This window comes from Rana temporaria, chromosome 8 (assembly GCF_905171775.1).
Source record: "Rana temporaria chromosome 8, aRanTem1.1, whole genome shotgun sequence".
Taxonomy (NCBI): Eukaryota; Metazoa; Chordata; class Amphibia; order Anura; family Ranidae; genus Rana; species Rana temporaria.
Window position 1 is genome coordinate 140,667,186 of NC_053496.1, and position 18,171 is coordinate 140,685,356.

The window sequence follows — 18,171 nt, forward strand, 5'->3', positions numbered from 1 at the left end:
ACCCTATGTGAATATTTCACTTTTTTTATTGTTTCACTTTAAGCACGATTAAAATCATTGCTCCCGAAAAAAAATGCATTTTTTTGCATTGATACATGTCCCCTGGGGCAGGACCCAGGTCCCCAAACACTTTTTATGACAATAACTTGCATATTAACCTTTAAAACTAATTTGGTATTGCTGCGTTAGCTGTTACAGACTACTGTTCTGAAAAAAAGTATAAACATTCAGATGTCTTCTGTGTACTTTGTAGCTTACAACTAATTACTGTGTTTTTTGAACAGTGGGGGGGGGGAGGGGGTTTAATTTACTAAAGGCAAAAAGACTGTTCACTTTACAATGGAAGTTAAAGTGGTTGTAACCCTAAAAAAATTTAATAAAATGATCCTGATCCTTTAACTGCTTGCCGACCGTATAACTTACATATACGGCGGCAAGTATACCTAGAACATGATCCTTCACTTCCGGGTCTGAGGTGCGCATGCGCGCCACCAGCGCCCCACTCCCAGCGTGATTATACACAGTGGGAGCTGATCTGCTGGCAACCGTTGATCATTCAGCACAGAGGCAGAATGGTTATCTGTAAACAAGGCAGATTGCTGTTCTGCCAGCGGGGAAGGCATTAATCCTGTGTTCCTGCAAATTAGGAATATGGATCATTGCATCCCCCTAATAAAAGCACTTCCCACACTGCAAAAATGCTGGCTAGGCACACAGTTAACCCTTTGCTTGCCCCTGGTGTTAACCCCTTCCCAGCCAGTGTCATTAATACAGTGACAGTGCATTTGCCTGTAGCATCGCAGTTTCTGATCACTGCCATTACTATTAAAAAAATAAAAAAATAAAAAAATTCCATAACTCCATAAAAGAAAGCTTTATTTGTGGGAAACAAATGATATTTTATTTGGGTACAGCGTTGCACCACTGCACAATTGTCAGTTAAATAATCACAGTGCGATATCGCAAAAAATGCCATGGTTAGGAAGGGGGTCGATTTTCCGTAGGACAAGTGGTTAAAGCATGACACAGCATAGTGCTTGTGCTATGTTATTTGTCCCTCTCTATGTTCTAAAATACCTGGTTGATTCTGCCTGTTCCTGGGTCCCCCTTAGTATGCTGACCACTGTAATCATGGCTGCTGATCCATGATTACCGTGGTCAGGTTATGTGCCTCTGTCAGCCCGCTGCTCTCCTCTTTTCCCCTTCTCCCCTCTCTTCCTGCCTGTCAGCTTGGGAGTCTGCAACATTACAACTGACAAATTCTGTAATTCCCTCTCTTACAGGATGCTGAACATTAACTGCGTGGTTCCCTCCGCCCAGTCTATGTCTTGATAATTAAAATTCCCCATTATGATAACACTTCCCATCCTTGCTGCTAATCCAAATTGTAATAGGAGGTCTATCTCCCCACTGTGGTACGCCTCCCCAGCTGGCGCCCTCCCGACAATTAAGGCCTGCGCTGTAGCTGTCTTCCGGCTATATCGCGAGTGTGAGGTGGTTAATGAATCAGGTGAAGCTCTGCTGACTTCCATCTTGTACAATTTTTTTTATTTTTTTTTAAATTATCCTTTCACGTAATTGGACAATCTTTGCAAAGTGCAAAAACAAAATAAATCCACGCTATCAAATAAGTGAGCAGCTACAAAACAAAATGTGAACAATGGCAAACAACAAACAGAACATACAAATAGTAGCGCTAAGTGATAATGGAAAAAATCAAGTGAATGATATATAAACAAAAAGGAAGGGACAAATATAATAAAAAGTCAGAATAAATTATGGTGAAAAAAACTTGATTGATGTATAAGCTGGGTGAATGTTCCCAGATCAACGGTGATACACTCTTGAATTTGATGCACACTAGTGATATACCCGCCACCAATAAAGCAGAGGCTTACCAGATTATTCCAGGTGACTCCACTGCTGCCACGTACATATTGATCGATATGCCTTTTTTCTTCACTTTTATGTTAGTGTTTCCAACCTTTATTAAAAGCTCAGTGCCTACGTTATTACGCTATGTGCTTCTTCTGTTTCGCTTTTCCTTTATACATCAGTGTTTTGGTTTGACCGTTCGGGAGTTATCATCTTTAAGTTTTGGACATCTTCCTCTTGGTTGGTGGTGTTGCCATATGAAGATCGGATCCTGCATTGTCACAGCCTTTGTTTATATTCAGCTTTGTTGACCCTCTGGGCGTAGGCTCACCAGGGTTCAACACATCTGGTAAGCCTCTGCTTTATTGGTGGTGGGCCGCGGGTATATCACTAGTGTGCATCAAGTTCAAGAGTGTATCACCGTTGATCTGGGAACATTCACCCAGCTCCTACATCAATCAAGTTTTTTTCACAATAATTTATTCAGACTTTTTATTATATTTGTCCCTTCCTTTTTGTTTATATATCATTCACTTGATTTTTTTCATTATTATCACTTAGCGCTACTATTTGTATGTTCAGTCTTTGCAAAGTGAAATTGAGCCACCGTTACTAACCTCTGGATACAATTCCCATGCACAATGCAACTTCCCTTGCAAGGCAAACAGCCTATTTGTCTTTAGTAAATCAACCTCCATGAGTTAGAGCAGCCAAACTGCATTCAAGTAAATTTTCACTTGTGGAATGCTTGCACCGTCTTCAGTTTAAATTGCAAGTGTCCAATGTGGCATGTTTTAATCGGCAGTAAAATGTACAAGTTTGAGAAGACATTGATCTTATAATAACATTTTATGATATCCATGTTCTTATTTGCAAGGAAATTTACTGTCAAGTATGGAATTCCAGAACAGCTTTTGTCATATTGTCATCTGTAGTGAAAATATCATGCTGTTTTGTTACGTCTTAAAAATGGATAAAAAAAATAAGAATGTTTACAATCTACATTGATAAGAACTCTCTAAGTGCCGGTTCACACTACAGCGACTTGGGATCTGACTTGTGTCGTCCCAAGTAGCTCGACATGAGAAATTCCATTGAAGTGAATGAGAGCCGTCTTAATGTACACTACTTAAAGGGTCACTAAAGGATTTTTTTTTTAGCTAAATAGCTTCCTTTACCTTACTGCAGTCCTGGTTTCATGTCCTCATTGTTCGTTTTTGCTCTGATGTTGCTGTAATTCTGCTCTGTTCTGGACACTTCCTGGTTGTCCTGGTTTCCTGATCACCACAGTACTGTGAGATTCTAGTTTTGTTTTCCAAACCAATACTGCTCTATGGGTCTGTCCAGCACAGAGGCATCAAATAACATGCAAAAACTAAGCTAGATGCAAAAACGAAACTGAAACTAGGAGGTACATTATATGATTGATTTTTATAAATTTTTAATCGTTTTTAAAAGGAATCAGTTAACTATTATGTCTATATACCCTGTAAACAGTCATTTCAGCTAAAAAAATGTTTTCCTTTAGTGACCCTTTAAGTCGCTCCGACCTCAGAAAAGGTCCCTTTACTACTTCAAGGCAACTTCTAGGCAACTTGTACCCATTGATTTCAATGGACGTTGCCTCCAAAGTTAGATCAGTGTCTTAACTGAAGCAACTTTACAGGAAGAGAAAATAGTTTTCTCAGGCAAACCCCTCCCTCCCACAGAGCTGATTATTGTTTGATTGGCCACTGGCAAAGTCGCCTGTCCCAGATGCGACTTGAAGTCGCATTGTAAGTCTCTGCAAGTCACGGAGAAATCATGCTGAAGTCGTTTCGCAAAGTTGCGCTGGAAGTTGTGTTGCCCCTGTGTGAACCGGCACTTAAACACACTTCTACGAAACGGACGTAGGGCGGAGCGGCGCACTGACGTCACCTCAAGCTCCACATGATCCCCCAGTAGGACGGGTGTCTGTATTCTGTGTAACGGCTGGCACACCACATTCAAGGCCTATTTCTTTCTGCTACATTGTAAGCTTCTCGGCCTTTTGGCTAAGATCAAGTGTAGTATCTGTTCTTATCAGTTGCCAATAGGTGGTGCTATGCTGACTGTACCCAGTACCCTGTGAGAGGGGGAACGGGATGGCAGTCGGCGGACTCTAAGCCTGTTGGCGTGGAGGTGAAAGCCTTCTGATCGGGACAGAGAGGCATGAGGTCGAAGCCAAGAGGCCGGGTCCCTGGCCTTTGGCCTGGATCCGGTGGTACCTGCCCCAGTCAGTTGTTCGGGAGAGAACCCTTGCTCCTCCTTTTACCGGGAGGGGCGGGTAGTATTTCCCGAATGTGATTAGGTGGGAGAGTTAGGGGTTGTGGGTAGTAGCCTGCTTAGGTGGGCTCTCCCCGACCTCTTCTCCTACCTTCCTGGCTGGGAAGGGTGCTGCTGGTCCGGACTGGGGGCTAGGGACCATTGAAAAGCCTGTGGAGATAGTGCCCCTGGAGTGGCTGTCCAGGGGTGCCATACATTGCACGAGTGTTGAGGGGCACTCATCGTGTGGCACCTTAGGTCACTGATCTCCACATACACCTTTTTGACACCTGCCTCTAGGGCCGAGCCTTTTGGCTAGGACCAGAGGAATTTTTGTTCCTGGCCGGAGGGCCGGCCATCGTATTGCATGGTGGCCACTTTCCACTCACCTTCCCACCTTCCTTTTCCCCCACTTTCTTTTTTATTTTACCCCCTGTTTGTCATGTTTTTGTCTTTTTTTGTTTGGTGCGTGCACTTTATGTGTGGCGAGTAGGGTGCTGGTCCTTGGGCCTGCTCTGAAAGTCTTGGGAGTCGGTGGACATGGCCTTCTGGCTTAGTTCGCCGGCTCTTATGGGGTCTCCCTTCGGGGGAGCCTCACCGAGGAGGGTTCTGTTTCGGCAGGCCCTCCGAGGATGTTGGGTCCTTGTGGCTTCGGCTGCTTGGGCCAAGATGGGTCCATGTGGCTTCGGCTGCATGGATCACAGTTACTCTATTCCCTGCCAGGAGCCTAACGCCCCTGGGGATCAGAGCTGGGTCCTTTTCGGAGGACCACTTGACGATGCACCCGTTGCAGTTTTCTGTGTTTCACTCTTTATGTGTGTGCACATTTTTTCCTGCACCGGCTGAAGTTTTTGGGTTGTGTTTTGCACGCCACAGGCTTTTCAACAGAAAAAAAAAAATTGTAAGTGTAACATGATTTTTTTTAATAAACATTTCATACATTTAATGCGCTATGTGGAGCTACCATTATCTCTTGTATGTCGGGTGCATGTGCTGATGACCTATGACCATTATTGGATGAGATTCATTGCTTAAAGATTGGATTTGTCTGAGCTGCGTGGTTGGAGTGAGAACTTTGATTACATGCTTTCAGTGATCCCCTGTCATAAGAAATCATGGCAAGTCGGTAAGGAGTAATTTCTACTGATTGGTGGAGGATTTATCACAATTTTTGGACACGTTAATTCATCAGCTTTTGGGCTGAGCACTGGTGTTCAGCATTTATTGTTTATTATTCAAGCACCTATGGACTTTATTTTTTATTTTTTATTTTTTTTCATTTTCATTTATTTATTGGTTATTAATTTAATTTAATTTTATTAATTGGCATGAGATTGCTTGCAATATGGTAACTTATGCTTTATAATATTGGACATATTAGTCTTTTATTATCATATGCTATTAGTCACATATTAGTTCATTACTAGCCTGTTTTTGATATTATAATTTTGGTGATTGAATTTTCTTTAATTAATATTTACATCACATGGTTAGGGGGAAGCGCGATTTATTTTTTTCTTTTCATATGTTTTTTTGTACCAATTGTTTACATGTTAATCGCAGCTCCCAACTGAACAAACTGCAACTTAGTTTTATAGTTTTATTTTTTTTTCCTTTTAGAACCTTTTAGCGCAGTTTTTTCAAATTTTCCCATATTAATATCAACATCCTGTCCTATCATAAACTACATTCAGTTAGCCCTTTTCCTTCTGGCATGTTACATTTTCTTAACTGGAAACACCCCTCTCTTTCGAAATTGTCTTAAAGGGTCACTAAAGGAAAAAAAAAATTTAGCTGAAATTTACAGGGTATAGAGACATAATAGTTAACTGATTCCTTTTAAAAATGATAAAAAATAGATAAAAACCAATCATATAATGTGCCTGCAGTTTAGTTTCGTTTTTGCTGTTGTTTCCTGGTTCTCTGATGTACAGAGCCAGAGAGCCAATAGAGGGCAGTGATGGATTGTAAAACGAAACTGGATTGGTGCTGACACACAGTAATCACACCTCCTTGATTAGTCACCACAGTAAGAAATCTCCCAGTACTGTGGTGATCAGGAAACAGACAACCAGGAAGTGTCCAGAACAGAGAGGAATTACAGCAACATCAAAGCAAAAATGAACAATGAGGACATGAAACCAGGTAAAGGTAAAGGTAAAGGAAGCTATTTAGCTAAAAAAAAATTCCTTTAGTGACCCTTTAACTGCAAACACCCCTCTCTTTGTAAATCAACATTTTCAATGCATCTTTCTAGCCATCTAGTGGCAAAACTACTAACCACTTTTCCTTATCGATTTTACTGTATTGTTTAACCTTTGCAGCCATTTCATGCTAATTTCATATGTTCTAGGTGGATGTATATGAGCTGTTAAACAGTTCATCAGGACCCTGGAAAGGAAATCTAATCTTGTCTCGACTTCTTCCCCTGCATACACAAGGCTGGGAGGTGTTTAATGTCACTCAAACAGTAAGTAATATCCATTATTAATATCAATGTATTGCAAACTGCTAAATAGTTACCAAGGACAAACCTTCAATAAACGATATGCACAACATTAGAAATGTTTTTTATGCTTGTACTGGCACTTGTATTATTGGTCTTGGGTCACTTTTAAAAAATGGTTTTGGGTGACTTTTTAAATTTCAATGCAGCCATGAGCATACCATCAAAGCGTTATGGGGTTTCAAAAAAGAGAACAAATCCAAATTACTTAAAAATTCTGAGCTAAGGGTCTAGAAAGACCAGCAAAGGAACTGATAAAAAAACTTAATGAAATAAATTGAAATATACCTTGCACCACCCCAGAGTGATAATGTGGCAACAAAGTTAGCACATGTGCCACATCCTAATTAATTGGGAATTAATAATAGAGCATCAAACCTGGACTTTTTAGGCACACCAGTACACAATGCTGAAATTGAATTATCTTTAATAATTAGCTGACGTAACTAGTAACATGCCATCAGAAGGGGCGGGGTCGCTTAATTATGTCACCGGGTGGCCCCGCCCTTGCCTATTTAACAGCTGTCACAATGTACCCCATACCCATTCAGATAGGAGGGGTGGGATCTGGGGACCCCAAAGCACCCTCCCCATGTTGAGAGAAAGCGGCCTGCTATGGTTCAGGAGGGGGGGTGTTCGCTCGCCCCCCCCCCCATCCTGGCCTGCCAGGCTGCTTGCTTGGATAAGGGTCCAGTGTGGATTTTGGGGGGGACCCCACACCATTTTTTTTGCTGTGGGGTTCCCCTTAAAATCTATGCCAGACCCAAAGGGCCTGGTATGGCTTTTGGGGGAGGCCCTACACCGTTTTAAACAATTATTTTTAAAAATTTAAATTACATGCCCCTGTTAAACAGGGGAAGAAAAATTGGGCATTGGGTGCTGGTGGTGCCTTAAACCAAAAATATTGTTGAAAGCTAGCATCATCAAGATTCAGGAGGAATAGGATAGGTAGCATAGGCAGTCTTCAAGGGATCCCAGATACCTAGCAAATTCAGTCAGTTACATCAGCAAAAGGGGCCTGATAGATGCTTATTCAGGACTGATTAATTTTTATAAATGTGAGCCTATCAACGGAGTCTGTGGACAGGCACACTCTTTGATCCATTACAAACCCTCCAGCAGCACTGAATGTCTGTTCAAAAAGCACACTGGATGCAGGACAGGCCAGTAGCTCGATTACATATTGAGCAAGTTCTGGCCAGTGGTGCGTCCTCAAGACCCAGTAACCCAGTGGATGCTGTATTAGAAAGGTCTCCAAGTCTGCTCCTGCCCCTAGATATTCCTGCACCAAATAATGCAGATGCTGGCGATGGTTGCTTGAACTGATCAGACCTTGGCGCTGAGGACTGAAAATTTTTTAAAGGCATCGGTCAGCCGGCCACCTTCTTCACCGCTCTTCTTCTGACCAATCAAAGCCTCAGAAACACATTGTCCAGCACCAGGAAATGGTAACCTCCCAGGGCCTAGAAAGGTGTTCCACAAACTTTTCTTGAAGGCCTCTTGAAGATGTTTCATCCCCTGCTCCCTCTGCAAAGGCAGGATGAGTTCTGCAACTTTAGCCTTGTAACGTGGATCAAGAAGGGTTGCCAGCCAGTAATGACCCCTCTCCTTGATACAACGAATCCTAGGGTCCTTTCACAGGCTTTGCAGAATCACGGAGCCCATGCAGCATAAGTTTGCAGAGGCATGAGATTCTGAGTTCTCTGGGTCAATGAGGATGATATTGTCAGGCACTACCTCCTCCCAGCCACATACAACTCTTTGGGTGTCTGGGGACTGAAAAGCATCCCTTGAAGACTGCTGCATGTTATCCTCCACATCCATGATGACACAATTCTCCTCCACCTCCTCTTCTTCCTGTGTGTTTGGTGGCAGGTTTGCTATCTGCATAAAGGTGGTCTTGAGAGGAAAGGAAGTAATCTTCTTCCCGCTGTTCTGCCTCAAATGCCCAGTCCATGATCCCATGAAGCCTGTGCTCCAGCAGGAAGACTAGAGGGACAGTGTCACTGAAATATGCATTGTCACTGCTCAACCATCCTTGTGGCTGATTCTGACAGGACAGTGCATGCATTCTTAATCAGTAGCCATTGGCATGGCGAAAAGCCAAGCTCCGCTGAGCCTGTCCTGGTGCCATACTCACACAGGTACTTATTTATGGCCCTCTGCTGTGTGTACAGCCGCTGCAGCATTGCCATTGTTGAGTTCCACCTAGTGGGCATATCAAAAATGAGGCGGTTGGTGGGCAGGTTGAATTCCCGTTGAATGTCAGCTAGCCTAGCACTGGCATTGTATGACCGCCGAAAATGGCCACAGACTTTTCTGGCCTGCCTCAGAAGTTCCTGTAAGCCTGGGTACCTGGTCAAGAAACGCTGCACCACCAAATTCAGGACGTGTGCCAAGCATGGAATATGGGTTAAGTGTCCCTATCGGAGGACGGAGAGAAGGTTGGTGCCATTGTCGCATACAACCATTCCTGGCTCAAGCTATCATGGTGTCAACCACCTCTGAGCCTGCCCCTGCAGAGCTGACAGAACCTCTGCTTCAGTGTGGCTCCTGTCCCTTAGGCAGACAAACTGAAGCACCGCATGGCATCTTTTAGCCTGACTGAAACCTGTCCTGCATCCTTCCCATCTGCCAGCAGAGTTGCCCAGTGTGCTGTGAAGGAAAGGTAACGTGCCTGACCATGTCTGCTGGACCATGAGTCCAACGGTTGTATGAACCTTACTCCTGACCACCCTGTCCAACAAGACCAAAACATTGCCTTCCACATTATGGTAGAGAGCTGGAATGGCCTTACATGAAAAAAAAAATTGGAACCTGCCAATGTGGTACAGCACATTCCACAAATTCACAAAAGGAGGCAGAGTCTACCAGCTGAAAAGGTGGCAGTTGCAGTGCTAGCAATTTGCCTAAGCTAGCATTTAGACACTGAGCATGTGGATGGCTGGGACAGTATTTTTTTTTTTTACGGTCCAGCAACTGGGGTAGTAAAATTTGCCTGCTGATATCAACAGGTGGTTTAATGCTAGCAGATTGGCTGCAAATTCTTGTGGCACCTATTGCTATATCTTCATTCCTCTCGGTTCAGGTTTTTGAGAGGACTGGATGTATAGTAGAGGTTGAGATAACAGATGAGAAGAAAGGAGAAGTCTGTCTTTTTTTATTATGTGGATCTTTCAGTTGCTGTTGCCAATGGACTGCATGGAAGGTCATCATATGTCTTGTCAAGCATGTGGTGCCCAAGTGGGTGCTGTTCTGGCTACGCTTGATCCGCTTCAGACATAGATTGTAAACAGCAATAGTGCGATCTACTGCACGTGTCGAAAAAAGCCCACACCAATGATTTTTTGAAGTCGGCGGGAAGTCAGCAGTGCCCTGAACCTGTGGAGCTCTGTGGTGTGATGCAATAGGGTGGCTGCCCTTAAGCCGGCCCCTGGGGGAGGACATCCTGCCTCGTTGGAGTTGTGCCTCCTCCTCCTCACTTTCCTCTTTCCTCTTTTCTCAGGCACCCAAGTTCAGTCAGTGACCTCATCATCCCCTCCCTCTTGGTCACTGGAGCAAACTTGGCACTATGCTGCAGCCTGGGGAACATGACTGCTAGTTTCTTGTCCTTCTGTGGCACCCCCTCTCTAGGCTCATGTTACTCCCTTCCTCAACCTCGGAGCCTTCAACATCGGAGCCTTCAAATTGCTGCTTATCCTCCATCAGCATGTAATCGACACTATGGTCGAATAATTCTGGTGACTCCTCCGTGCATGATGGTGGGGCTACAGAAGGAGTAACTGTGGACAAGGAGCCAGTGAAATAGGCCGCTTTGGCAGCTGTATTGGAAGGCAAACTAGTATACGCCTGGGTGACAGAGGATGAGGAAGATGAAGATGGCTTAGTTATCCACTCCACTCCACTCTTCTGCATGTTGTGTCTCAATAACATGGCCAGCAGCAAAAAAAAAAAAAAAAGGACAAGCGTGACCCGCCTGCAGAGGATGCACCATGTCCGCCACCACCTCTTTTCACTGTAGACACAGAGGCTGCTTGCCCTCTTTTAGTGGCCCGTTTTATATAAACTGTGTACACCGCCTGAACTGTATTATGTACTGTACACCGGCTGCACTGTATTATATGCTGTGTACACCACCTGAAGTGGATTATATATATATATATATATATATATATATATATATACTGTACACCGCCGAATGCACTGTATATATAGTCTACACTTAATGCAGAGTATATGTATATATACACACACACACTATACTGTGTAATATATATATATATATATATATATATATATATATATATTTATATATATCGTATATACTCGAGTATAAGCCAAGATTTTCAGCCCTTTTTTTCCGGCTGAAAATGTCCTCCTCGGTTTATACTCGAGTCAGTGTACCTGGAACTATTGAGAGGCTTGCGGGCATCCATCGTTTAAAACTTGTGGTCTCCTCTTGTCCCTTCCGTGATAGGCTCTGTTTGCTGAGAAACGCCAATCACAAACGTTCTCTCATCCTCACCCATCCCAGCAGACACTGTGTTCAGTCAATCACGGTTTCTGCTGGGAAACTGAGTCCGAGGATGAGAGAACGTCCGTGATAGGCGGAACTGTGTCAGCTGCCTATCACGGAAGGGACCAGGAGGAGAACGCAAGTTTTAAACATTGAATGGACGCCCACAGCCTCTCAATTTCAGGTACAGTGATGACGGGCACAGTGACAATGGGCACAGTGATGACAGGCACAGTGATGACAGGCACAGTGATGACGGGCACAGTGACAATGGGCACAGTGACGACGAGCACAGTGACAATGGGCACAGTGAGGATTGGCACAGTGAGGATTGGCACAGTGAGGATGGGCACAGTGACAATTGGCACAGTGAGGTTACAATAGACACAGTGAGGTTGGCACAGTGAGGTTGCAATGGGCATAGTGAGGCGTGCAAATGGGTCGTTGACCCTCTTTTCCTCTTACAGTGGCTGCTGCATTCTCACCCTTGTCTTATACTCAAGTTTAGACACACCCTTCAGGGTGTATGTGGCGCTGTAAAGAAATATTAAAATCAATCAATCAATCAATCAAGTCAATATGTTTTCCCATTTTTTTGTGGTAAAATTAGGTGCCTCGGCTTATACTCGGGTCGACTTATACTAGAGTATATATATATATATATATATATATATATATATATATATATATATATATATATATATATATACACTTGTCTAAAGTGTATTATATACTGTACAGCACCGAATGTACTGTATATATAGTCTAAATGCAGAGTGTGTATATATATATATATATATATATATATATATATATATATTCCATAGGATTGCTGCAGTTAAGCTATTTATTAATCAATAATTCAAGAAATTACATAATCAGATGTTCAAGATTATTGTTTTGGGTTCACAAGCTTACGCCCTTCGTCAGATCAAAAACACATCTAACATTTCAAATGAGTTCATGAGAATTTAAACACTTTCAAAAAGTCACATATGGAATAAATCCTGTAGTTAAAGAATAATCAGTACAATTGCATTCCATTGATTCTTTTTCTCCTCTACCATAGAAATGGTTAACTAAGACAGGTGTTCTCCTCACACTTCAATAGGGAACCTTCACTTTGTCAGTCTGTCAAAATAAATACATACATATGGTCTATCGCCACATAATCATCCAAACATGACCGAATAAAATTACACAGTTAAATTATCTCAATCAAATAAATAAATACAAGTACAAATCAGTATTTAATCCTTTTGGGGTAATAGTATTGAGAAAATAATCTAGTACACCTCACTTTTTCTAAGAGTTAATTCTTGATCACCTTCCCTCCTATTCTTGTTAATCCCTTCCAATACCATGTATTTTATTTGGGAAATCGAATGACCTTTATCCACAAAATGTTTGGCTAATGGTAATTGTGTTTAGTTTGTTCCTAATTACTTATGCCTAGCTATCCAGTCTTTAACCGTTTGTGTTGTTTCCCCAATATAAAGTAACCCACAAGGGCACGTTATAGCATAGATTACAAGAAGATTGGCAAGTATAGTACACTTTAATTGGGATATCAAAACCTTTCTGGGGATGTGATATAGTTTTCCCTCTGATCATAGAATTACACTGTATACATGACAAACAGGGATATGACCCTGTATTACGTGGTCCCAAAAACGTTAAAATTGGGATTGGAAGGGGAATATTGATCTGATCTGACCAAACAATCTCTCAACGTTCTACCTTTCCTATATGAAGGCAAAGGTGGAATAGAAAATTCATCAATACTAGGATAGCTCTCTCTCTCAATAGTCCCCAATGTTTTTTTAACAATATTAAAAATACGATAAGACAATGGATGGAATTGTGATGCAAAAGGTAATCTTTTTACATGTCTAGTTGATGTCCTGTTACTGAGTAAATTGACACGTTTCCTCTTAACCAATGCTATTTGATAATTCTTTCTAATCAGTTTAGTTTCCATTTCATTTAATCTATCTTCTTGACTCTGTGGATCACTGACTATTCTTTTGACTCTGGTCAATTGACTCCTTGGGATAGAATTGAATACCCCCTGGGGATGAAAGCTCTTATAATGAAGTAGTTGATTATGGTCTGTGTGTTTAACATACAAGTCACTATCAATTTTAGTTTGGTTAATCTTCAACATTGTATCCAGGAAGGAAATATTCTCCCTACTGTACACAATGTTCAATTTCAAACTGGGGACAAGATAATTTAAATAATGATCAAATAACAATGGGGTTCCAATGTCGCCACACCATAGACATCAAAGACATCAATTCAAGTTCCATTCAGTGTCAAATGCATGACGGTTTTGGGCTGTACAGATAGCGCCCTTCTTTATAACAAGACACATACAATAATGGTGGTCTTTACATATATATATATATATATATATATATATATATATATATATATATATATATATATATATATATATATATATATTGTAAGATTGGGGTGATCAGACTCCAGTGGTAGGTGTGTTTTTTAGTGAGTACGCCAGTCAAGAACTAAATTTTTAAGGGCCTGGTAGCCCACTTTTATTTAAAAGCACAAAAAGTTTACAAATACATCAGTAGCCCTCACATGGGGGTTCCACCATTACTGTATCTTGCATACTCAACACTTTAGCCTCCTGGCTTTCATTCTTGCCATCTGGCTGTTTCAGGCCTTTAGCCTAGGCCTTAGGTCTGCTCCTCAGAACAAACAGAGTTTCCTAGAGTTAAAGGAGTTGTAATGGGAAAAATTTTTTTGCCTAAAATTAATGTCTGCAAGGTAGACAGACAGAATAGGGTAATGATTCTGTTAAAAAACGAGTAAATACCTATTAAATTCCTTCATCTATATCACCTCCGGTATTCTAGTTTCTGTTCTCTCATTCACTTCCTGGTTTGCATCGTTCGTTCATGTAAGAACTACATTTCCCAGTATGAACTGCGGCACGCCCAGAAATTCACACCTCCTTGAAGTCTCTAACACGTAGAGAGCGTCCTGCCGCACAGATGTAGTTCCCAGGAGGGGGCGAGCACGTTACTGACCACCGCAGTAAAGCCTCCCTTCACGGTGGTCAGTAAAATCAGACAAGCAGGAAGTGAACAGAACAGAGAAGAAATAGAGCAACTTCTGAGCAAAAACGAACAATGAGGAAGTGAAAAGAGGAATGTCTGCAGGTAAAGGATGCTTATTATGAAAAAAAAAATTCCTTTACAACCCCTTTAAGCTCTTTCCTAGCTTACTCCTGATCAGCGCCTTGCTGCTCAATCATCAATGACATCTGCCATACATGTTCTGGCTGCACCCATGCAGCCTCTGACTCCTCTCAGAGGGATGGGAGTCCACCTGACTCCCGAGCACAGACTTCCTGTCTGTTGGGTGGGGCCCCGAGCCATAGTCAGGTCAGAACTAAATAGCCCAACACACAGCTGTGCAATCAGTGTGCCTTTCTTTTCAAAATCTGTCTTTCACACGGGGCAGCAGAGGTGTGGTGGTGCTATATCGCCGCTAAAAATAGCGGCCCTATACCGTCGGAATTGCCGCGGGATTCGGCTGCTAGCGGTGCAGTATTAACCCCCGCTAGCTGCCCGAAAAAGGGTTAATACGCGGGTTCCCATTGTTTTAAATGGGAAGGAGCGGTATACACATCGCTCCTCTCACCGCTCCAAAGATGCTGCTTGCAGGAGATTTTTTTCAGGCGGTATTTAGGCAATATGTTTAGCGCTATACCGCCTGAAAAACTCCTCAGTGTGAAAGGGGCCTTAAGGCCGCACAGGGTCCCACTGCCACTATATATATATATATATATATATATATATATATATAACCAGCTATATATAAAAAAAGAAGAATATCATCACTATTTTTATAAAACCAAAAAAACAAAAATGTTTTTAAAATAAAATAAAAATAAATGAATCAAAGGAATAAATATAAATCAAAATCAGAATTCAATCCATTGGGCAATAATGTATTTAAACAGTGTATCCATTGAACCTCCCACTTTATAAGGCTTAATTCTCTGTTCCCTCCACGTCTTTTCTTAGATATACCATCTATGATAGGGGTGCCCAACCTTTTGAGGAGCAAGGGCCACTTTAGGGACTTGGTAACTGGTCACAAGCCACAATGAGCGGAGTGGGCGGATGGCAGGTATGTGTCCACTCTGCATATGTAGAGCAGACACAGACGCAGCCCGCTCTACCCTAAGGGCCCTCCGATCCGCCCAGACAGGTCCCCTTTTGTTTTTTTAAGCAGATTGGATCGCAGATAGGCGGGTTTAAATGGACACGAGTCTGTTTACATCTGCCACTCTATAGAGGTGAATGGAGAACCCGATTGGGTTCACCTGAAAAACAGACAGACAGACCCGATCGGACCGATCATGTGAAAGGGGCCTAAGGCTGCTTTCACACTGATGCTACAGCGGTTTATCTGCACCTCACATGACCTTGATTTTCACTTCGTCCTTAGGATTCCTGCAGCTGGTTGCTGCTGTCCCTCAGGCGGATATGGCTGGTGGCTGCTTCTGGCTGTCCTCCATGGCTGGTACTGTTGGCTGGTACTGCTGTTGGGTACTGCCTGCCGGTACTGCTGCCAGGTACCGCTGGCTGGTACTGCTGGTTGGTACTAGTACTGCTGGCTGGTACTGGTACTGCTGGCTGGTACTGCTGTTGGGTACTGGTACTGCTGGCAGTTACTGGTACTGGTGACTGATACTGCTGGCTGGTACTGGTACTGCTGGCTGGTACTGCTGGTGGGTACTGGTACTGCTGGTCGGTACTACTGGCAGGTACTGCTGGCTGGTACTGCTGGTGAGTACTGGTACGGGTACTGCTGGCTGGTACTGCTGTCAGGTACTGGTATTGCTGGCAGTACCTGGTACTGGTGACTGATTTGATTTGATTTTAATATTTGTAAAGCGCCAAATACAGTTCATGAACTGCGCCTAAGCGCTAGATAATGATGGCTGGTACTGGTACTGGTACTGGTGGCTGGTACTGGTGGCTGGTACTGATACTGCTAGCTGGTACTGGCACTGCTGGCTGCTGTCCTAGATCACAGGTTCACTTCCCGTGCATTAGTGTGACAGAAGCATGTGGCTGCAGTAGAGAGCCTATGCTTCCTGTCACAGGCAGAGTACATTTGGTATTACTCCGCCTGTGAAGGAGCCGGCGCTATACAGGAAGCATCGGCTCTGCTTCCTATAGCGGCCGATCCGTTCTTTGCGCTGATGCTCGGAGATGGCAGGTCTGGAACATGGGATCTGGGCTTGCCGACCCGCCATCTCAGAGCAAGACATGGAGGGTCACATCAGGGGGCACCCGCGGGCCAGCGGTTGGGCACCCCTGATCTATGACCATAAACCTTAATTGAGAAACAGTGTGTCCTTTCTCTATAAAATGTCTGGCTAAGGGTAATTTATCTAATTGTATCTCTAATAGAATACTTGTGTCTGGCAATCCTGTCTTTAACCTTTTAGGTGGTTTCTCCCACTTTTAATAACCCACAAGGGTGGATCGATAGTGATCATGGAAACAACAGCATATGGAAGTGAAATATTGAGACAGTTGGCAGACACTAAAACTTATGTCCAATTACATAATAAGAAAAGAAAAAAGGAGGGCGCACCGACCTAGTGTATTACAGTTTAAAAAGGATTTTAATGTATGAATTAAAACAATGGTCATACTCACAAAATGAGTTGTAAAACAGCGCTTAACAACCAATGCAACTGGTACACAGCATCGCCAAACGAACACAACGACAGCACGGATCAGATTGTATCAGACCGGCGATATGGCTGATGCGTTTTATTGAATGAAATAGTAAAAATCTGAGTATATTCAGAGAATGGCCCTATTTTTGCTAGTCTACTGGACCTAAGCAAAAATAGTAATAATAATAATAAATATAGATATAATACTAGTATAGTAGCCTAATAAGGCCATACATTGGAATAAATTAATAACATTAATTTTAAAATCTAGATTTAGAATTTCTTTTAAAGTTTAAGAACCACTGTATATTAATGAAGAAAAAATACACATGTGGATATATGTATATCTACACATATCTCCATAGCCATGCGTGCACATATACACTAAGGGCCAGATCCACAAACGAATTACGCCGGCGTATCTATTGATACGCCGCGTAATTTCAAAGTTCCCGCGTCGTATCTTTGTTTCGTATACACAAAACAAGATACGACTGAATGAGGGAGCGATCCGACTGGCGTACGTCTTAGTACGCCGTCGGATCATAGGTGCATATTTATGCTGGCCGTTAGGTGGCGTTTCCGTCAAATTCCGCGTTGAGTATGCAAATTAGCTAGATACGGCGATCCACGAACGTACGTCCGGCCGGCGCATTTTTTTACGTCGTTTGTGTTCGGATTTTTCCGGCGTATAGTTACCCCTGCTATATGAGGCGTATCCTATGTTAAGTATGGCCGTCGTTCCCGCGTCGAATTTTGAAAATGTTACGTCATTTGCGTAAGTCGTTTGCGAATAGGGCTTTGCGTAGAATGACGTCACCGTTGTAAGCATTGGCTTGTTCCGGTTTAATTTCGAGCATGTGCACTGGGATACCCCCAAGGATGGCGCATGCGCAGTTGAAAAAAAACGTAATTTACATCGGGTCAAGACGTATTTACATAAAACACGCCCCCATCACATACATTTGGCGCTGCCTAAGTTACGCTACGCCGCCGTAACTTACGGCGGAAATTCTTTCAGGATACCAAAAAAAAAATGTAAGTTACGGCGGCGTAGCGTATCATAGATACGCTACGCCGGACGGAAGAATGCGCTGATCTACCTGGATCTGGCCCTAAATCTCTGGTAGTGGGGGTATTCCCTAGCCACACCCCATAGGATAGGATTGACCAAAGGGGAAATTGGGGTTGGACTATGGTCAGGCATCTCCGCACATGCTCACTTGCGTGTAAAAATACTAGAGAGCTCCTGGT

At 42.9% G+C, this 18,171-nt stretch overlaps 1 protein-coding gene and 1 pseudogene across 1 annotated transcript in view; both read left to right on the forward strand.

Moving 5' to 3' along the window:
* LOC120909121 (bone morphogenetic protein 2-B-like) overlaps positions 1-18,171 on the forward strand; it is a 67,035-nt gene that overhangs the window by 35,662 nt on the left and 13,202 nt on the right. The window contains exon 3 of the mRNA XM_040320782.1: positions 6,512-6,628. Coding sequence (XP_040176716.1) covers positions 6,512-6,628 — 117 coding nt within the window. The remainder of the gene's footprint in view (positions 1-6,511; positions 6,629-18,171) is intronic.
* On the forward strand, positions 3,889-3,983 carry LOC120912532 (annotated as a pseudogene).